General features: G+C 40.7%; 1 protein-coding gene across 4 annotated transcripts in view; it reads left to right on the top strand.

Annotated features, from left to right (window-relative positions):
* Positions 1 to 4,276: 4,276 nt before the first annotated feature.
* The window catches only part of PPM1H (protein phosphatase, Mg2+/Mn2+ dependent 1H), a 264,482-nt gene continuing 246,456 nt past the window's right edge, over positions 4,277 to 22,302 (top strand). For 2 of the 4 annotated variants that reach the window (XM_049693974.1, XM_004276584.3), the window contains exon 1: positions 4,292 to 4,936. In XM_049693974.1, the coding sequence (XP_049549931.1) occupies positions 4,692 to 4,936 (245 nt within the window). In that variant the 5' untranslated portion in view covers positions 4,292 to 4,691. Of the gene's footprint in view, positions 4,937 to 22,302 lie in introns of all 4 variants that reach the window. The other 2 variants (XM_049693973.1, XM_049693972.1) reach the window with 2 other exon arrangements.

Here is a 22,302-nt window from a genome sequence, read left to right as displayed (position 1 = left end):
TCTTGAAAACAGGTTGGTAATATAATTGTTTTAAAGATATTTCAGTATAATAGAATTTAGAATTTTCATACAATTTTAGTATGACTTAGGCAGCTCCCAAATTAGAAACAGGTTCTATCTAAAAAACTGGAAAGTAGTTTGTTTGGAATTTGGAACAATTTCCAAATGACATTATCGTACTTATAACGTTCTGAGGTTTCTAAGAAATTTTAAAATTTCTGAATCCATAGAAAATTTACAAAATCCTTAAGATAACCAAAATTCCAGGTCTTTACTTGGAAAAGGAAGAAAAAAATCTTTCATAATGAAAAGTTTCTATTTGATGGAATGTGAAAGTACACAGTGGGACTGGGTCCTATTTCATTACTAGCTGTGTGGTCTTAGACAATTCATTTACCTTCCCCAATTTCAGTTTCCTCAATAGTAAACAGGTGGTGTTGATTAACAATGTTTAACTTATAAAGTGTTGAAGAGCGCTGGAAACAACGCCTGTAAACTTTCCTTCCCTCACAGGGCAGGGTGCTGTCAGTATTGTAACGTAGATTATTCACTTATTAACCATCCACCCTCTATCAGGAAGAATACTAGGAATTTCCGTGTGTTCCATTTAATCATCAAAATAATCCTATGTGGTAGGTGTTTCTATTTTCCTTTTTGTAAGTAAAAATCAAAAAAAGGAAATGGTTTAAAATTTTAATATGAAAAACTAGTCCCTAAGGAAAAACATAGATTTAAGTAGAAAAGGTTGATAACTCTGGGCCAACATTAGTTATATCATATTTATAACTATTTTCTCACTGATCCTTGCAGCTACCCTATGAGACTGGAATGATTATTTTTTTCCATTTTATACATGAGTATTCTGGTAATCGGCACATTTCAGAGTCTAATCTACAATGGGTATTATGGGACCAGGAATTAAGTGAGAGGGATTCAGGTTTATACAATTCCCGCATCAGTTACAAAGCAGTGGTTTCAGTAGGACAATGTGGGCATAGGATAGAATAGTCTATAGAAAGTGGCCAATGGGAAAGTAAGAGAAAAAGTCAGATGTAATCCATTGGTTGAATGTACCAGATATTCTGAAATTAGGTGTCTGTGATCTAGAAAATGTGTGTACTTGGTGGTAGTAAAATTTGCTGAGACTCTATAACTCTGTACTCAAAAATTAGTTATAAACCTCTTGGTTCATAAGGAAATTGTTATTTATAAATAAAAGGTTTTGTTTACTATGAAGAAATAAATAAATCCCTCTTACGAAGTCAAAGATTTTCAGCCAGTACATTACTATATATGAAACTGGAATCTAAACTGTTTCTGAAGCAAAAGCAAGTTAATGTTAACTATTTTAATATTATATCCTGGTTGATATTGTCAGGTTACCAGTTTTGTGTGAAGCAGAGACCCACATGACGATATTATTATGGCCCTGCTGCAGGGAAGTGTGGAGTCTTAATCACTGGACTTCCAGGGAAGTCCCATCCATATTATTACCAATCTGGGTATTGATTGAAGTTAGCTAAGCCTTATCTTATCAGATATCAGAGGTTAAGGAAGTTCTGCTTACAAGTATGACAGATCTTAAGGGATAACTTAAGATCGTTAAGAAAACTGAGGGTATAAATATAACAGATTTGGTCATTCAAACAAGTTACATTCTTCTCTGAATGGATTTTTTTTTTAAAGAATTAGTTTACTGGGAATTCCCTGACAGTCCAGTGGTTAGGACTCCACACTTCCACTGTAGGGGGCATGGGTATGATCCCTGGTCAAGGAACTAAGATCTGCATGCCCCACGGCCCAGCCAAAAAAAAAAAAGGAATTAATTTATCAACTGAGCCCTGAGCCCTATTACTTGTTAGGCATTAGGCTAAGTGCTGGAAATACATAGATGAGTAAGAATATTCTTGCCCTATAGGATTTCACTATCTAATGGGAAGACATAGATAAACTGCTAGATACAATACAAGGAGGCATGAACCTACAGCTGTGAGAGGGTTGAGTCCTGGAATGGCATTATTCATCCTTCTGGCCTGACTTCCAAACGAACGTTTACTTTCTACTTGAAGCCCAAATCTCCTTATTTTTAAATTTTTTGTTCCTACGTACCCTTCACCCAGTTTTCCCCTAATGTTGACATCAAAACTAAGAAATTAACATTCGTACACTGTTGTAGTAAGTTGTGCCCTTTTTGTCCCCAATCTGAGAATTCCTCAGGCTTGCCTTGACTTTCAGAAACTGGACACTTAAAAAAAAATTTTATACAGTTTTTAAAGGTTACACTCCATTTACATATATTACAAAATATTGACTTTATTCCCCATCTTTTTTTTTTTTTTTTTTTTGCGGTACGCGGGCTTCTTGTTGTTGTGGCCTCTCCCGTTGCGGAGCACAGGCTCCGGACGCACAGGCTCAGCAGCCATGGCTCACAGGCCCAGCCGCTCTGCGGCATGTGGGATCTTCCCGGACCGGGGCACGAACCCGTGTCCATTGCATCAGCAGGCGGACTCTCAACCACTGCACCACCGGGGAAGCCCGGTGCTACTTTTAAATGGAAAAATAAATCCTTTTTCTAGTAAATACTAAAGCCTTGCCCTAAGGTGAAATGAAGGGAAGAACATAATTTCATCTCAGTAGAGGTTTGTTACTGAAGTAGCCATAGGATGTTGTTAAAAGGTAATTGCTCTACAGCAAAAGCTTGAGAAGGGGATTCTAAATTTTTATGAGACTCAGTGGATGCCAGGGCTTGTGGTTGGTTGGTTGTTTAACCACTATATTGAGATTTCCCATTCAGAAGCAGTTTATAATTAACAAAGCAAAGGTTGAGAAGACTTTTTTGGGCTTGTTTAGATTTTGCATCTTTTAGGATCCTGCTCCCAATTTTAAAATTAGGGAAAGGGGGCCAAGATAAAATTACATTTCTGTTTTGTGAAAAGTAATAAACGAACTCATTGACAGAAATGGTATTTCACTGAAACGTTGAATGTTGTTTTTTTTTACATAATCATTTGGTGTATAGTAAACCAGAGTACCTATTCATGAAAAAGCCAAAGGGGAAAATGCCTTAAAAAATATTATAGATACTGAATAAAGGGGGATCAGTGAAGTTTACCCAGGCCTCCCCTAAAAGCCAGGATTCTAATTCCTCTTCAACGAATTATCTTCCCATCCAAAACCTGGGCTGCTCCCCCGCCCCCCCAACCCCCACCCAATAAGGGGGCCTGTATTCCCTCCTGAATACTAAGTGAGCCATTCAGCGCTTAACTCCACAAGTAACACAGAGTCCTGGCAAATTACGTGGTAGGTAAACATAGGAACAGGATACAGAATAAGTAAACATGAACAGGATACAGCTCTCTTGCGAAAAACAATTTTTAAGCCAATATTTAACAAATGTTACCCCCTAATGAAGCACATTTATCGGTTTTTCACAAACATTTGTTTTGTTTTAATACAAGTTCAACGCACACTTTTATCGTTTGCAGACATTTTATTCACTTTTACTTTAGCATTTGAGTTGCTTTGTTCTATTTAAATTCCTCCAGTTTTAAAGTGCCCCTAGATAATTTTATAACAATGTTTCGAATTAAGAAGAGAAAAGGCTGCATTAAGTGTATCAAGGGTCAGCTTTGAAAAGATACTTTGGTTTCGCTGTTATGTTGAAGGAAAATGCTTGTATAAATCTATTAAGCAGTTAAGTACTAGGTAAAATGGTGCTTTTTTCTGATTTCTTAGAGCTCTTTTGTTTTCTTCGCCATTAAGCTTATTCTGGGTTCGAAACAGGGTCTGCTCCGCAGATAATGATGCGTGTGGTGGTAATGAAAAAAAAAGAAAAGGAATTTTAGAAATGCCTAGGGAAAAACTTTTAATGATTTTTGTGCAACCATTGTGGGTTGTTGCTTTTTGTTTCTTGAAAGCTCCGAAATCTCTCACACCAGGTGTTCCTCTTTCCACTACAGAACTTGGAGCCGTCCCACCGGGATTCCACCTGTCTCCCCTTTCAGCTCCCGAAGTTTCCTTTCTCGAAGGCGTAGGCAGCATTTCTCCTCGAGCGGATTCAACTGGCTTTTCCCGGAGGCCCGGCTCCACGTGACCTCCCCTAACACCTGTACAGCCACCAGCTCACAGCGCCCCCATCCTCTCCGCCAGGTACAGACCCGGCTTGGCTCCTCCTCCCCCAGGAGGTCACGGTCCGGGTGCGAGCCTCGCTCGGGCCGGCAGGGGAGGGGCTGAGCTACGGCCCCGCAGCCGCTGGAGCCCTTGCAGCCGTATTATCACATGACTCGACGGCGGCGGTAGCCTTGGCAGCAGCTGCGCCGGCTCCGCGGACTCGCCGGGTGGGCTCAGTTCCGCTCACGCAGGAGTCGAGCGCAGCAGGCGGGGAAGGGACCTGCTGAAGCTGCGGCCTCCCAGCCGCTCCCGGAGCGCTCGGCATCTCCCCCGGCCCGGCCGGCCCGCTCCATGCCGCTCCATTGCGGAAGTGTAGCGGGGGGAGGGGGCGGCGGCGGCTGCACTGAGCGCGGGAGGCCGGAGCTCGGCCCCTTGCAGCACTAGGCTCTGGGAGCAGCGCGGCGCGCCCACCGGCCCGGCTGCCCGTGCGCCCGCCGCAGCCTGCATGCCCCGCGCTGCGCCTCGCCCGGCCCCAGCCGCCGCCCACTGCTCGCACCGCTGCTGCCGGGCGCCGGAGTAATATGCTCACTCGAGTGAAATCTGCCGTGGCCAATTTCATGGGCGGCATCATGGCTGGCAGCTCAGGCTCCGAGCACGGCGGCGGCGGCTGCGGAGGCTCGGACCTGCCCCTGCGCTTCCCCTACGGGCGACCCGAGTTCCTGGGGCTGTCTCAGGACGAGGTGGAGTGCAGCGCCGACCACATCGCCCGCCCCATCCTCATTCTCAAGGAGACCCGGCGGCTGCCCTGGGCCACTGGCTACGCAGAGTGAGTGCAGCGACACCGGCGGCGCCCTTGCTCTCCTCGCGGCCCTTCCCCGCACGCTTCCAGCCCTCCTCTCTCCTTGTTCCTCGGCCCCAGGGCCCTCCGCTGGCGTCCAGGCCTCGGCGGGCACCTCTTTACTGACACTGGCCATTTCTCTCTTCTCCCACTCCCCTTTCCCCCAACCCCGAGGGCGCGGCGTCTCCAGCCCGGGTTTGGGTGGTAGATGGGTGGGTGGCAGCGCTGGACCGTGGGAAAGCTAAGGCTGGAAGCGGCTGTGAATCTGGTGGCTGTGACACTTGGAAGAAAGAGCGTGGAACAGCTCTGCTGAAGTTTGAAACACAGAAGGGAAATCTGGTATTTGTGCTCCCATTACCCCCAAATCTTTGTGCCTCCGCGTGAAGTTTGTGAGGTAGAGCTTGGAGAAACTGTCCCTGCGCCAGGGTTTGCGGGGTGGGGCGGTTGTCCGAGCCCTGGAAGCGGCCGCGGCCCCGTGTTTGGTTGCACAGTTCAGAAGGTCTCAGTTTCTCTGATTTCAGCCTGAGAGCTCATTCGCTTGTCCTTTAGCAGGTAGGAAAACCCTGCGCCTTTAGTAAACGCCAATATTGTTTCCCCCTGTCCTTGGGGAGGGGGAAACTTCTTCCAGGTGTCTAATGATAGCATTTTGGTAATCAGTTTTGGCAATTAAGCGAGAGTTTGAGTGATCTACTATTTCAAGAACCGATTGAGTTAGGTTGACGACCTGGAGTGGAACTGGGAAAGGAGAGAGGAAGGATTTTAATGGCCTTCCCCCAACCCTACGGCTACTCTTCCATTCACCATTAATGACCGTTTTATGAACGTTAGGGTAATGTTTCTTCCCCTATTCAGCGTTATGAAACTGGGAAACTCGGAAGGTGGAATTTAGCAGACCAGAGTTCCGGGATTAATAATGACCAGGTGGGTGTGCAAAAGTGCACGCAAACCCTTGGTGCCTGGCACACCTGCCCCTTTTCCTTTAACTTCATCCGCTCTATTATCTTGGCCCTCCCTTACCAGTGCACAGCGTCGCCCGCTGATTGGTTCATCGGGGAACCAATCAGCTCTCCCGACGCCTGGGCGCTTCGATGCTGACCCTGTTCTGGTGTCCCGGATACCCCCGAGCAGGCCTGGTTCCCGACGCTCCGGGTTCCCGGGTAAGGGTTGGTTTGGGAGACGCTCTTCCTAGAATCTCGAATTCTCTTTTCCTTTGCCTTTCATCATACAACCATTTCTCCACCGGCTGAAATAGAAAATATATATAATTGGGGATAGATGACTGGAGTGTGTAAAAACAGTGAGGACACAGAAGTGAGAGTGATGGGTGCTAAAACAATAAAATTTAACACATAATAAAGGGCAAAGCATGGTAGAGAACGGTGAGGTTGGGGAGGTAGAAAATATCATTATACGTTTCAGGAGAAAGCCAAAGCAAAAACACCTGTGTGAGGGAAAAATGCCTGCCAAAACACCAAGTACTGTTTCTCGATTGAAAAAAAAAGTTTAAACGACCATTTGGACCTTTGCAAGGCCAAAGGCAACTTGGAGGCATACGGTGTCCTACAATTCTGTAGGTGGGGGACCTCGTGCCTGTCAAAAACCTAAATGTGTAGGGCCCATTGTCACTCCAGTGGGTTCCCCAGGGCAAGGGCACCTATCTGAAGGGCAGAGAGATAAGAAGAAAGATGTTTAAAACACAGAATGTGGAAGCTACTTGGACACGTAAAAGGAGTACCTCAGTTAGCAGGAAGGAAAGGAAAGGGGAAAAAAACAACCCGTTTCAAAATGTTTGGATCCTATGACAAGCACACGATGTGCCAAGGGCTGTAAAGAATATAAGGGAATCTGAAATGAGACGTGTGGGAGGCGTAGTTAGCTTCCTTATCTCTAAGAAGCTTATCTTACCCTAGACTAGGACACGAGGGAGGTTCAGTTGTAGGTTCGAAAGGCCACTGTAAGATGTTTAATTATTAAAGCTAGTTATAAAAGTAGTCCATACTTGTTAATTCAAGCAAAGACCTGTATACAAATGTTGTCACTTCCCTCTGTCAGATGTTGTACTGTACCACTTCCTCAAACTTTGAACTATAGTTTATCTTCCTGCAAAAATACATCCTGAATGATCAAAATGGCTGAAATAGGGAAGACGAGAGACAGACTAGTAGGAACTGTGGTTATGGTCAGAGGCCACTTCCAGTAATACTGCCCAGGATATACTGGGAGGAGGAGTTCTCTTTGTTCTGGAACGTACCTTAGAGGGATAGAATTGGTAGGAAGATTGCTCAGAGTGGGGATCAGAGCGGTGCTCAGAGTCACAGCTTGAATCAGAAGCGGTTTGTTTACCTTTCCAGAAAGTGAGCTACTTTGTAAACCTTCCTGGGGAGGAAGAATTGGCATCACTTGGTGACGGAGGAGTTGGAGGAGAGTTGAACTCTGGTGTTGTTGAACTTTTGTATGGTAGGAAAAAAAAAAAAAAAAAGAAAAGTGAGGGCTTCCCTGTTGGCGCAGTGGTTGAGAATCTGCCTGCTAATGCAGGGGACACGGGTTCGAGCCCTGGTCTGGGAGGATCCCACATGCCGCGGAGCAACTAGGCCCGTGAGCCACAACTACTGAGCCTGCGCGTCTGGAGCCTGTGCTCCGCAACAAGAGAGGCCGCGATAGTGAGAGGCCCGCGCACTGTGATGAAGAGTGGCCCCCGCTTGCCACAACTAGAGAAAGCCCTCGCACAGAAACGAAGACCCAACACAGCAAAAATTAATTAATTAATTACTAAACTCCTACCCTGAACATCTTAAAAAAAAAAGGTAAAATGGTCTATTTTTTGCAACATATTGTTAATCCCTTTAAGAAGGAGATACTCTGTAGGTTATAGAACTAGAGAATTAGCTTAAGTGATCCCTGTAAGATTTGGGGATCCAGAAACAGAAGTCCCTCATTTATTCAGTATTTATTGGCATTGTGCGAGGTGGAATTTCCTGCTCCTCAGAAAGCCTCATATCGTGGCTGAGAAGTTTAGCCATTTGATTCAGGGCTATATGCTAGGTTGTAAAGCATTGTAGTTACAGATAACATCCACGGAGCTAAAATCTTTCCAAAAACATTGATTAGCAAGTTTTATTTTTTAGTTTGGTGTTGAATCACTGACTTAGCCTGTTAGACCTGTTCAGAGAGAGCCCATGGGAAACAATAGTCTGACCCAGAGACCTCACATGGTAGCTGCTTCCTTTCTTTTCCACAAGTTTAAATAACCACCCAAGTGCTTCAAGGACCCGGAAGTCAGTTCAGTTTTTAATAGGTTAGAAGTGCATTTTGACTTTTCTTCTTCTTGACCTTTTTCCCAACCTCTTTCCCACTGATGGTCAGTTGGATGTAGTGGATGTGGAGTTTGTGCCTGAAACTACGACAGTAGATAATGCAGAGAATATGCAGTGCTCTGTATATGAAAGCATCATATTCAAGTTTTATCAGTGGTAAATTTCTTTGCTTGTACAGAAAGAATAAATCATAATTATAGTATTACCTTATTTAGATTATATCTGTAACTATGCAATTTTTTTCCTATTACCTTTCTTATAAAAGTGCCCCAGACATGGGTATTTAAAGAAAGCTACTTTGAGAGTTTCTGTTAAATGTGCATTATATAAGTTCTTTCTGCCTCACGAAGTTCAAGATTGTGAAAATTTTGTTGAAATTTAACCTTATTTAAATCCAGCAAACGGCCCACAAGTATTTGGATTTATTTTGGAATCTATAGGCTCTTCCATCTCCCCAGTCATTGGCACTAATTAGCAATTACGAATAAATTGCATTAGTTGGCTGTGTATTGTTTTTTTTTTGACATCTTTATTGGAGTATAATTGCTTTATAATGGTGTGTTAGTTTCTGCTTTATAACAAAGTGAATCAGTTATACATATGTTCCCATATCTCTTCCCTCTTTCGTCTCCCTCCCACCCTCCCTATCCCACCCCTCTAGGTGGTCACAAACCACCTAGCTGATCTCCCTGTGCTGTGCGGCTGCTTCCCACTAGCTATCTATTTTACATTTGGTAGTGTATATATGTCCATGCCACTCTCTCACTTCGTCCCAGCTTACCCTTCCCCCTCCCTGTGTCCTCAAGTCCGTTCTCTAGTAGGTCTGTGTCTTTATTCCCATTCTCTAGTAGGTCTGTGTCTTTATTCCTATCTTACCCCTAGGTTCTTCATGACATTGTTTTTTCTTAGATTCCATATATATGTGTTAGCATATGGAATTTGTCTTTCTCTTTCCGACTTACTTCACTCTGTATGCAGCTCAATAACAAAAAAACAAACAGCCCAATCCAAAAATGGGCTGTGTATTGCTGATAGCAGAGAAACCGCTATTTCTCCGACCGCAGAGCTCAGAAATCCCCTGCCCTTTGTTTTTCCCTTCTGGCCTCTAGTACACCCACCCCTCTTACACCTGGTAGCAGAGCTCCTCCCTGGGAACTCCCTCTTTGACTTTTGCAACTGAAGAACCTTGAGGTTCTCCACTTCTTGTTGGGTAAGGAAGAAAAGAAATGAGTGGGGTGTGGTGTTAGGGGGCTTTCACTTAACGGAGCTCTCCATAGCGCTTTTCTGCAGATCCGTGCAGAGTAGCCTAAAATATTTCATCTACCTTTCTACTAACCTGCAGAAGGTATTAATTTCCTATTTGAAAGCAGGTGGCTAAGCTCTCCTCCATTTTTCAGATTATAATGAAGTCGTCCCCTCAGGGGTGGAGCTCCTGGGCTGTCCTTTTTCTTAGAAACATGGATCAGCTTCCTTCAAAGACTAGTGATGCTTCGGGTAGAGGATTTAATTATCGTGAGGGGTTTTGTTTATCCTGTGTTGCAGCCCCAGTTACATAGACATCGTCTCTGATTTTGCCCCACCACACAGTGCTTCCTTATTATGTCAACAGTTACATCCATACCGACTGATAACTTAAAACTGACTGCATGATAGAATTGTTTTCTAAAAATGTATAATGTTATTGAAGATAACTTAGAAATTTGAGATATAATTGACATGACATACTAGTTTCAAGTGTACAGCATGATTCATATATGCATGTACTGTGAAATAATCACCACGATAAGTCTAGTTAACACCCATCACCACACACAGATACAGTTTTTTTTGTGATGAGAACTTTTAGCAACTTTCAAATATACAATACAGTATTATTAACTATAGTCACCATGCTGTACATTACATCCCCAGGACTTATTTGATAACTGGAAGTTTGTACAATTCTGTGTCTGTGAGTTCGGTTGTTTTTTTCTTTTCTTTATTTAGGTAAGAAGTGGATTTATTTAGAGAGAAACACACTCCACAGAGTGTGGGCCATCTCAGAGGGCGAGAGTGGCCAGTTTTTTGCTTCTTTAAGATTCCAAATATAAGTGAGATCATATGGTATTTGTCTTTCTCTGAGTTATTTCACTTAGCATAATGCCCTTAAGGTCCATTCATGTTGTCAATGGCAGGATTTCCTTCTTTTTTATGGCTGAATAATATTCCAGTATATATATGGAATATTATATATATGGAATATATATATATCTCATATTTTTTTAATTCATCCATTGATGGACACTTAGGTTGTTTCCATGTCTTGGCTGCTGTAAATAATGTTGCAATGAACTTGGTAACGGAGATATCTTTTTGAGTTAGTATTTTTGTTTCCTTCAGATAAATACCTAGAAGTGAAATTGCTAGATCATATGATAGTTCTATTTTTAATTTTTTGAGAGATCTCCGTACTGTTTTCCATATTGGCTACACTAATTTATCTTCCCATCAATAATGCACAAAGGTTCCTTTTTTTCCACATCTTTATCGACACTTGTTATTTCTCATCTTTTTGATAATAGCCATTCTAAGAGGTGTGAGATGGTATTTTATTGTGGTTCTGATTTGCGTTTCCCTCATGATTAGTGATATTGAACACCTTTTCATGTACCTATTGGCCATCTGTATGTCTTTGGCAAAATGTCTATTTGTATCCTCCACTCATTTTAAAGATCAGATTTTTTTTTTTTGCTGTTTACTTATATGAGTTCTTTATATATTTTGGCTATAAACCGCTTATCAGATATGTGATTTGCAAATATTTTCTCCCATTTGGTAGATTGTCTTTTAATTTCTTTGATGGTTTCGTTTGCTGTGCAGAAGCTTTTGAGTTTGATGTAATTCTACTTGTTTATTTTTACTCTTGTTGCCTTTGCTTTTGGTGTCAAATCCAAAAACTCATCACCAAGATCAATGTCAAGGAGCCTACTGCCTATGTTTTCTAGGAGTTTTATGGGTTCAGGTCTTACATTCAAGTTTTTAATCCATTTTGAGTTAATTTCATGTATGATATAAGGTAGTAATTCAGTTTTTCTTTTGCATGTGCTGTCCATTTTCCCCAACACCACTTATGAAGAGACTGACCTTTCCCCACTGTATGTTCTTGGCTGCTTTGTCATAAATTAATTTACCATATAGGTATGAGTTTATTTCTGGACTCTTTTCTGGACTCTTTCTGCTCCATTGATCTATGTGTCTGTTTTCATGCCCATACCATACTGTTTGGATTTACTCTCACTTTATAATATAGTTTTAAATCAGGAAGTGTGATGCCTCCAGTTTCGTTCTTGTTAAAGATTGCTTTGGCTATTTGAGGTCTAATGTGGTTCCATCCAAATTTTAGGCTTGTTTGTTCTATTTCTGTGAAAGATGCCATTGTAATTTTGATAGGAATTGCGTTGAAACTGTAGATTGCTTTGAGTAGTATGGACATTTTAACAATATTCTTTCAACTCATGATCATAGAATATCTTTTCATTTATTTGTGTCTTCAACTTAATTTATCAGTGTCTTATAGTTTTCAGTGTGCAGGTCTGGTCTTTTACCTCCTTGGTTACGTTTATTCCTATTCTTTTTGATGCATGTAAATGGACTTGTTTTCTTAACTAAAAAATTTTAAAAATAAGTTAGTTTAAAAATTTTCTCTGATTTGTCTAATTTGAACAGAGGATTGATATTTTTCCCCCTTGAATTTATGCCATTCTCCCTCAGGAAATAAACAACATTCATCTGCTTCCATTACTTCTCTCATCCAGTCAATGAAATCATTTCATTCGTATGCTGGGTCCATAATATAAGACACAGTCATCATCCTCAAGAAAATCTTATGGCATAGTCTTTCCCCCTTTAGTGTCATTCTTTGAAATTAAATTGAAGTGAAATCATGGACTATTAAGATTACAAGAGACCAACACTGCGGGTGGGGGAAGTTGTTTGTTTTGTTTTTAATGTCTTAATGCTTCTGGGCAATTTCAAATCTCAGTATTTGGAGCCTTTAAGTCACACTAGGGAAGCAGATTGTTCTTTTCAGCAAGCATTATGATTAGCTGCGAAGCCCTCTTTACCTGAAGGTCGCAAGACCTTTATACATACCTGTGTAAAGGTATGAATAAAGAAAAAATTATCCTGACACTTGTTAAAAAGGTAAGAAAGACTTTATTCAAGACTATTGCAATAGGGGCATTGTATTAGGGGAGAGAGATCAGACTCAACTCCAACTACAGCAAAGACAGATGGAAATTTATAACCCAAGAACAGAGTGATGAGGTCAGTGGATAGAAAATTACTAAGAGGAAACGTCAAGGATAGGGGGATTCTTGCTGAAGGTAGGTCAAGGAATTATACATCAAAGGTAGGAGATGAGGAAATTGATGAGATATCAAGGGTGATCAGATTTGACTGCTAAGTAGGGACATAAAAAAACCAACTTTCTTATTTACTATCAGCAACGGTTCATGAAATAAAGGATATTTTAAATCAGAAGTGTAGAGGCATATAATTTCAGCAAAAAGAACAGTTTTTAGTTTTTTGAAAACGCTATGCTCCTATTTTTCTAGTTTTTCACAGACTCAAAACCATGTATTTTACCTGTCCTGGGGAATTCCCAAGACCCTTTACAGTTGTAAACTTTGTGAGTTACTGGGATTAGGCTGAGAACCAGTGTCTTTCCTTCCAGGCTGTGGTTATTCCCTGTGGGGCCTGCTGTCTCCTTTATTGTGATTACAATTTTGAATTCCCCCAGTACTTTATTATGAAAATTTTCAAATATCCAGAAAAGTTGAAACCATTATATACTTAGCACCGTATGTGCCCACCATCTAGATTCTTTTGTGCTGTATTTAATCATTTGCCTATCCATCAATCCATTCTTTTTATTTTTAAGTGTGTATTTCCTTTGGTCCAATGGCATTGATTTATGCTATTAAGTTATTTTCCACAGTAAATTAAAAGTTAGGTTTGAGTAGCTTTGACTTTCTCAGTCGAGAAAACCACCAAACCATTAGGTCCTCATCCATGTGAGGGGGGCAGGAGGGGACCCAGATTTAACTCTTACAACTTGGTGCCCTGCAGATGCTCACTCAGTCCGTATGCTTTCCATAACTTAGCACTCACATAACTGAGAGCTTTACATGGGGTCAAACTGAAAAGTAGAAATAGTTGACACATCTCTTTGCTGTGCTCTTGTTCAATTAAATCAGTGGGAAATTGGTTTAAAACTTGAGTCACTCCTCTTTTCAGCTGGTAGCCAGTCAGGTGAATATTATCCGAGGAGTAGTCTGTTTAGAAAAGACTTCAGAATGTGTCGCCTGAAAAGTGCTTAGTGAATAATAAAGACACCATTGCACTGTGTTTACCTTACTTCTGAAGCAGATGTAATCCACTGGGAAATTTAGGGAAATTAAAGTACTTGCTTAATTGCTCTTTTTCCAGTGAGGAATGTGAATCCATTGTGCTTTCTTTGATACACAATTTCTGACTTAGTTTTCTTTAAATGACTGTAAAATTTAAACGCTTACCTGTATTTTCTTTCTATGCTTATTTATGAGGGAAGATAATGATACCACCAAGTTACATCTGTAGAGCTCTGTATAGTCCCTGCCATGTATACTTACATATAAGCATCTGTTAGCCATGTTTAATAAAAGGAAAATGAGGCCCAGAGAGAACGTAAGTTACTTTAGAATCTCATACCGCCCCGTGATCCTAGTTGTGACCATGGCTGAATCATTGAACCTGACCATTTGTTGTGTGAAATTTTTCATTAATAAAAAGGCATCATATCCTCATAAACCAAATGCCACAGAAGAGAATGTGTAATGTATTTAACTACTCAAAGGAAACTAATGAAGCCTAATCTCTAGGTGTCTTTAAATTCCGTAAGGGCAAATTAGCACATCAAGTTTTGTATGAAAGGATGCTTTTCAAAGCTTTTAAAAATAGTTCTACTGAGTATAATATACCTTTTAAAAATTAACTTTCTTAATATATGTGCATTTCCTATGTTTAACGGTCCAGATATTTTCAAAATTACCATCTTTTCCTAACTTCAAATTGCTTTTTCCCCCCCTATTTTAATGTTTTTGGAAACCCTGTAAATCTTAAAACCAATCTGTACATTTTATGTAGTGATGTTTTTCTAAAGTTAATAAATAGATCATGTGTTTTACTATTAACAGCTACTTAGACATGAGGAAATAGACTGAGGAATTTTGAATAATGAGGCCCAAGTCCTGAGTCAGGTTTTATGAGACAGTACTTTTAAAAATTACTTTGGGAATTCTGTTACCTAAGTTCTTACTTCTTACTTAAGCGCAATCAAGTCTGAATGGGAATGTTTCAACTTCGAGGGCCAGCAAGGCCAGCAGTGCTCGGAGTGGCCTTCATTTGCTGGTCCTTGGCCTCATGGGCTCCTGCAGGGCTGTCTTGGGGAGTGTATGCCTTGGTGTCTTGGACTAGTCAGGTCTAATGGAGCCTTGCTGGCTGGCTGGGCTGTGTAATGAATCATTGCAGGGCTGTGGGAGAGATCAATTATTTGCCAAGCTGAGGTGACTGAAGTGATTCGTGCACTCTACTGTCCTTTCAGGGAGTTGACAGACAGACATTTAAGCTATTGAAGAACAGTGCCTTTCTACCAGATAACCTTTTTCATATAAGCATAGGAGGGGAAAAAAAGCTCAAGTGATAAATTGATTTTTTAAATAAAAGTGCAGTGAATTATTGAATTGCTATGTTTAAGTGGTTGGCCACGGTGTACTAATAGTCATTCTTTACCTTTTTGAAAAGATGAACATTGACAAGTTATGTTTAGAACACACAACTGGCAAAAATAAGAGATAGAAAATAAATGCTTAGTAGGAAGCAGATTTTAAGGGACGCTGAATATGGATAGCTCATAAGAGGATGTCAGGGGACGGAGGGAACCAAACTGGTATTACTCTAGAAAGAACTATTAAGTGGGTTTTTTGTTGTTGTTTGTTTTGTTTTTGTTTTAATATAGAAGAGGAAATAGCCACAGTATTTTGTTGCAAATAAATAGCCTATGAGGATACTGTAGCCTAAAATATATGTTTGGGAAACACCAAGCGATTTTTTTTTAGCCTTTACCCCGTAAAGTAGGGTTTAGAATAGAGCCAAAGAGCCAGATTAGATGGCCTCTTGGCACCCTGCCCTGTGGTTATTAATAATGGGACCATGCTGCCTGGTTGTTAGAACTAGGTGTCCAGAGCTGGGCTGGTGATTCAGTGCAGCGGCAAATGGGAAGAAAAGAAGAATTGGCAACTCAGACTACAGCAGCTGGTGTTTATTCTTTAAAATATCCAGGTGCTCAGATGGGAATTGCAGGGGCCTGGCGTTGAAGCCCTGCCTCTCGTCCTCTCTCTGTGTCCCTGGTCATCAGGTCAGTGCTGACAGCGGCCACTTGGCCACGCTGGCCCTTTCCCACCTCGCATACCACCTGAAGTCCTGCCTGCTGCCTTGCCACCCTCAGGGGCACCACGAGGTGTCATTGGTCTTGGGTGTCATGGGTCTTCGGTGGTGCTGTGGATTCCCTGCAGTCCTGGTTCCCAACCTTCTCTATTATGCACCCATTTATTTATTTATTTTCTTGGATGGATCCCTCATGAACGATTTTGTCCGGCAAGCTGTATAAAAAATAAGTATTGCTGCCCCTTAACATTTTTTTAACCAGACACAGTATTTTCTAACCAGTAGGAGGGGTGGGTGTGGTAATAACATTTAAGCCTAATGCGAAGGATTCACCTTGGTTTCAGTTACTGTATGAGTCCTTACTGCGCACAGCCTATTTTTTTTTTTTTTTTTTTTTTGCGGTACTTGGGCCTCTCACTGTTGTGGCCTCTCCCATTGCGGAGCACAGGCTCCGGACGCACAGGCTCAGCGGCCATGGCTCACGGGCCCAGCCGCTCCGCGGCATGTGGGATCTTCCCAGACCGGGGCACGAACCCGTGTCCCCTGCATGGGCAGGCGGACTCTCAACCACTGCGCCACCAGGGAAGCCCCGCACAGCCTATTTTTCATTCGCTTTTTCCCCTTCAGTATTTAAAATAGCTTAGGTATGTTATTGCTGCCTTCCCTGATTCGTAAGGAGCATGGACCACGAGTTGGAACTCTGCTGACAGGCTTGGCTTTTGTACCACCCCTGGGTTTTCAGCTCAGATTCATGTCAAGATTATTTTGTTTGGGATTCGAATGTGTAACACCTTCCCAGAGCACATTACTTCAAAGTCCCCGACGTCCTTTTCCTTGTCGAAAAATTATGTTTTAATAGTTTTATTTTCTTAGCTCGCGAAGTGTTGCAAGTTGCCTGAGAAGCCTGATGCTTGTTAGCTGTAGATTTAATTAAACTCACGCGAGAGTTTTGTTTTGTTTTGTTTTTTTCTAGCAGAGTTTTGACCCTTGGGCAAAAGTTTATATTGTAACAATTTTTTAAAAATTAATTAGTTAATTTTTATTTATTTTTGGCTGCGTTGGGTCTTCGTGGCTGCGCGCGGGCTTTCTCTAGTTGCGGTGCATGGGCTTCTCATTGCAGTGGTTTTTCCTGTTGCAGAGCACGGGCTCCAGGGCGCTCGGGCTTCAGTAGTTGTGGCACACGGGCTCCATGGGCTCAGTTGTGGCTCGTGGGCCCTAGAGCGTGAGCTCATAGTTGTGGCGCCCGGGCTTAGTTGCTCCACAGCATGCGGGATCTTCCTAGACCAGGGCTCAAGCCCATCTCTTCTGTATTGGCAGGCGGACTCACAACCCCTGTGCCACCAGGGAAGCTGTCTTGTAACAATTTCTGTCATCCACTGACTATGGGTGAGAAGAACTTAAAAACATCTTTGGATGTCTTCTAACCTGCCAAGGTAGAGGAAGGCATTGATCAGTCAGGAACATAGAATTAGTGTTTTTAAAATGATATACTTTTTTTCCTCATCACAGAATTGATATGTGTGCACTGTAGGCACTTTAAAATTCTTATAAGTACTATAAAGAACATAAAAATTATCCATAAATTCAATCCTTCATAATCAGCTTCAACTGATAATTTGTATCTCTAAGTACATTTGTATTTGTTTACGAAATGGGATAATTCTACATACTGATTAGTTTTTTCACCTGAAATGGAGTGACTATCTCTCCATGTAAATACATATTTTACTCTGTAATTTTTAATTGCTCCATTGTATTCCATTGATGATTGTAACATACTTTTTTTTTTTTTTTGGTGGTAACCAATTTTTTACTATTAAAAACAGTCCTGGGATGGACTTCCCTGGCAGTCCAGTGGTTGAGACTCCCCCTTCCACTGCAGGGGGCACAGGTTCGATCCCTGGTCGGGGAACTAAGATCCCACATGCCGTGTGGTGTGGCCAAAAAAAAAAAAACAGTCCTGGGATGAATATCCTTGAAGCCAAATCTTCATTAAACCATAATTTGAAAAGTGACATTTTTTTCTGAGAAAAATGTTCAAATTGGACTTCTCCAGTATTTCTAGTGACATTATTCAATAGTTTGAAAAGATCAACGTTTAGGGTGAACATTATTTTGAGAAATGGCAGTTATGTACCTTATTTTAAAGTACTTTACCAAAGTAATGTTTTTGGTGAGCCAGGCTTCTTTTTTATATTTAGGATTAAATAATTTGGTTTAGAAAAATGACCCTTAAGGACTAGTTTAAGACTCTATTCGGAAGAATTCCCCAATGATTCTGTCGTGTCTTCAGCGCTAAAAGCACTCATTGGCTGTCATGCATTTGAGAGATAATTGGTGACATCTTTTGTTTTTATTTAATTGTTTGAACTTTTAATGAATAATCTTGAGGGTGTGGGCGTTGTCGTATACATTTTAATTCCTCTAATACTTAATATAGAGCTATATACATTAATGCTTAAATATATATACTGGAAATAGTGGGGAGACATAATGAATATAGTTCTTTTAATTTCAAATGAAGCAGAGGTTACCTTTGTTCTATGGGTTGATTTCAAATTATGAGGTCAACACCTGGGAATACAACAGTTACCACGATATTTACAAATTTCAGACAAATGTCTGAATGTCACTACGTGTCTCTTGGAGGCATTGCATGGTATCCTCTGCATCTGGATTTCCCTGTGGGGAAACGGAAAAAATGCATTAGTTTTCTGACTCTTAGCTGGAGGTAAGCAGTGAGAACAGTAAAGTAGACTTCTTGGTATATTTTAATGAGTGGCTGGGGATGTAAGTCTGTCTGTATGGATACTGAGTTCAGAAACCCACTGAAGTTTCTGAACATCAGTCCTTTGTCTGCCCTCTCACCTGCTCAGGTTTTTTTGCTTTTTGTTTTTTTCTCTCCATTTCTTTCTGTTGTTTTTTGGGGGGGTGAGGGTGGAGGTTTGGTATATTCATAAGATGCTTGCTCATTAATCCTTCCTCAGTGCACAAGCTGAAGCGTTATTGAATTAAGCACAATCTATGATTTAGTTCACCTACGAATTAGATTGTTTATACTGAAACTTGCACTTTTGGTTTGGTATGAAAACTCAAAAGTCACACGAGGTAATTGGTCCATTTCCCTCTCTGCCTAACCCCAGCCCGATATCTTCTAACTTAAAATCATGTGCATGCAGATATGCACCAGTTAGAATAAAATTCTTTACTCAAATTTAATTTCGTTAAATTCTCCTCCTAAATTGGTGTCGGTTCCCAGGCTGACTCTGAGAAGTTTTTGTTTTTGTCAGCTATACAGGCACATCTCAGAGATACAATAGTTTCCGTTCCAGACCACTGCAATAAAGTGAATATCACCAATAAAGTGAGTCGCATGAATTTTGCGGTTTTCCCAGTGCGTATAAAATTTATGTTTACACTATACTGTAGTCCAGTGAGTGTACAATAGCATTAGGTCTGAGAAAAATGTACATACCTTAGGTAAAAAAATACCTTATTGCTAAAAAATGCTAACAATCATATTAGCTTTCCATGAATTGTAATCTTTTACATCTTTATTGTAATCTGTTACAATAGTAACATCAAAGATCACTCATCATAGATGACCATAACGAACATAACAACTGAAAAAAATTGAAAATTTGCGAAAATTACCAAAATGTGATACAGAGACATGAAGTGAGCAAATCCTGTTGGAAAAATGGTGCCGATAGATTTGCTTGTTGCAGGGTTGCCACAAACCTTCAATTTGTAAAAAAAAAAAAAAAAAAAAAAAAAAGGAAAAAATGCAGTATCTGTGGAGCACAATAAAATGAGTGCAATAAAATGAGGTATGCCTGAATATATGTTATATTTACTGTACTGGAAATTAAAACTGAGAAATTAAAAAAATATTTATAAATTTAGTTAAAAAGAAACATGGAAGCATTTTTAATAAAAAATTACCCATGTTTTCCAGAACAAAACCCAATTTAGTAAGAAGAGTGGCATCATTATACTCACAAGTCCCTTTAGTGTCTGCCTTAATAGAAGACAGCTGGATTCATATCTGCTTCTGCACTTAATAGGTTGTACTATCACACTCATGAGTAAACTCCACTCATACTCATGAAAGAATGAGTGTGAAAAAGGAAAGTAACATCATAGCATTATGATGAAAATAATTTTGACCTCATATATCCCTTGAAAGGGTCTTTGAGTTTCCCTGGGGTTCCCAGATCATATTTTGAGAACTGCCAGTTTGGAGAATAAACAGTTAACGTAACTTTCTGCCTTACTATTTTATTTGGCTGCTCCGGGTCTTAGTTGCTGCGTTTGGGATCTTCTTTGCGGCATGTGGGATCTAGTTCCCTGATCAGGAATCGAACCCCGGGCCCCCTACATTGAGAGTGCGGAGTATTAGCCACTGGACCACCAAGGAAGTCCCTCTGTCTTATTTTTTTGAACTCTATTTTACAGATAGAAAACCTTAGACCACTTTAAAAAAGTTCCAGTGGAATGTATCAGTAGCTTTTCCACTTCCAATATGAATATTTGTACTGATTCAGGAATACACTTCCACACACTCTGGTTTTTATTCCAGATGGTGGAGTACTTTGTTTGCTCCAAAGGGCTGTGCGTCATTATGTTTGGGCTATTTAAGACCATTAGACAGTTGAGAGGGGTTAGTATTTTCTATCTTTAATAGATAAAAAAAAAAAACCAGTAGGGGCCAGAATTTGCTACAGTTGGGGTTAAAAGTACAGATCTTTGAGCACTTTAGGTTTATGGCAATTCTGGGATTATTTAGTAGTGTATTGTACTGGTTTTCTTTGTATCGTTTATCACAGATTTGCTGTATACTTCACATGAGCTAAGGGGCAAAATATACAGAGATTTTAAGAGACTTACATTCTTGTTGGGAAGATAAATTCATGAAAAGATTAAAATCTAAGCCTAGTGTGACATAGGAGTAGCATGGTGCTGGGGGAAGATGAGAACCTCAAAGATGCAGCTTGAGGTCATCCTGGCTCTTCTAACCAGCTTATGGCTTCAGCAAGCCGGTTCACTTTATTAGTTCTCAATTAAGTCATTGAGTCCTTTGCAGCTAGGAGGTGCTGAGTAAGTATCTCCTTACTCAAGTACAGCAGAGGTTGTGCACTGATTAGTTATTTTTTACTGACTTGTAAGGTACTTGTATACAGTTCATAAAAGTTAATGCTTTTTCATTTGCCTTATTTGTTTTATCATGAATAAAATCTCTGGAGGATCTGTTGGCCGTTTTGCATGTTAACAAAGGTGGTAGTGAATTGAAAATCTAATTACATGTGATTTAATGATACAAACTTCTGAATCTAACAGCCTGGTAAACTCAGGGTGGTGGAATGGAGACTAAGCTTCTTGCCTGGAGGATCGCCTTCCGTCCCCACATCCTGTGCAGCAATGAAGAGTGAGCACCAAGCACAGACTGTAATATTGTTTCTAGAACAAACAAAATAAAAAATTCTAAACAAACAGTTTATCCTGGATTAAAAGGGACTAAATTTATAGGCTTTTTTCCCCCTCTAATTCTTGGAGAGTAATGAGGCAGTCACTGTATCTGTCCAGAAAAGTTTTGATTTGAAGTATTCGTGTAGAAGGACCCATTTTTATCAGTGAGGCAGGTAAAATTATGGTGGTGATGATTCCAGCATAGTTGGTTCCCGTTGGTTCCGCTCTGGGATGACCTTTTTTAAGGCATGATTCAGTTAGAGCCAAACCATAATTTGTAAAGTATGTAGATGTCTGAATAGAGTATATGAAAAGTTGAAACAGATGTGAAATTGGTAGAAACCTACGGATCCTTCCAGAAAAAAAAGGAATGAGGATCACAACCAGTGTTGAATTTAGCTCCTCTGGTTAGCCCCAAGTTGCCTGAGGGTGGGTGACCTGAGGACATCTGTAGTGCTCTCAGAATTGTGCTGTCACTTGGTACAGAGCGAATGTCCTCTACTTTGGCAGTTAAACTGCTGTGGAAAGCAGCTGTACTTGATGGAATTTAAATCAATATCTGTGCTTGTATGCGGCCCTGCGGCCACTTTATCACTCTACTCTTGTCAGCATCTCTGACCTAAGAGTAAAGGACGTGGTATCTTGCTTAAGATTTGGTTTTGAAAACTAATGGAAGTCAAATTATATTTTAAAAGCACTGGGAAGCTGTCTACTTAGTTTGTCACTGTGGGACATATTTTCACAGTGTTGAGAATAGTTCTGTTCATCAGTATTGGTTCTTTGTGAGTTGGAGTTGAATATGCTACATTTTCCTATAGTGGAGGATAAATATAGTGGTAGGTTCATTTCAGATGCCAAGTGACCCGCTGCTAGCTTCAGTAGCTCTTTGACGATATCAGGGGTCAATGGCTGGGAATGAGTGGTTGGGTCATTACCTACTTCAGCTTCCTCCCTATTTTGCTTTTTGATACTCTGAGAGGATTGATTTACTTTCGGTATCTGTTCATACCGGAATTGCTTGAGCATCCATTTCTATAGTAGGTTTATTCCAATTTAAATAGGAACGATTCAAAACAGTATATGCCACTATTTTTTCTCACAAGAAAC

This window comes from Orcinus orca, chromosome 11 (assembly GCF_937001465.1).
Source record: "Orcinus orca chromosome 11, mOrcOrc1.1, whole genome shotgun sequence".
Classification (NCBI taxonomy): domain Eukaryota; kingdom Metazoa; phylum Chordata; class Mammalia; order Artiodactyla; family Delphinidae; genus Orcinus; species Orcinus orca.
Note: the sequence above shows the minus strand (reverse complement) of the source record. Positions and strands in the feature narration are given on the sequence as shown.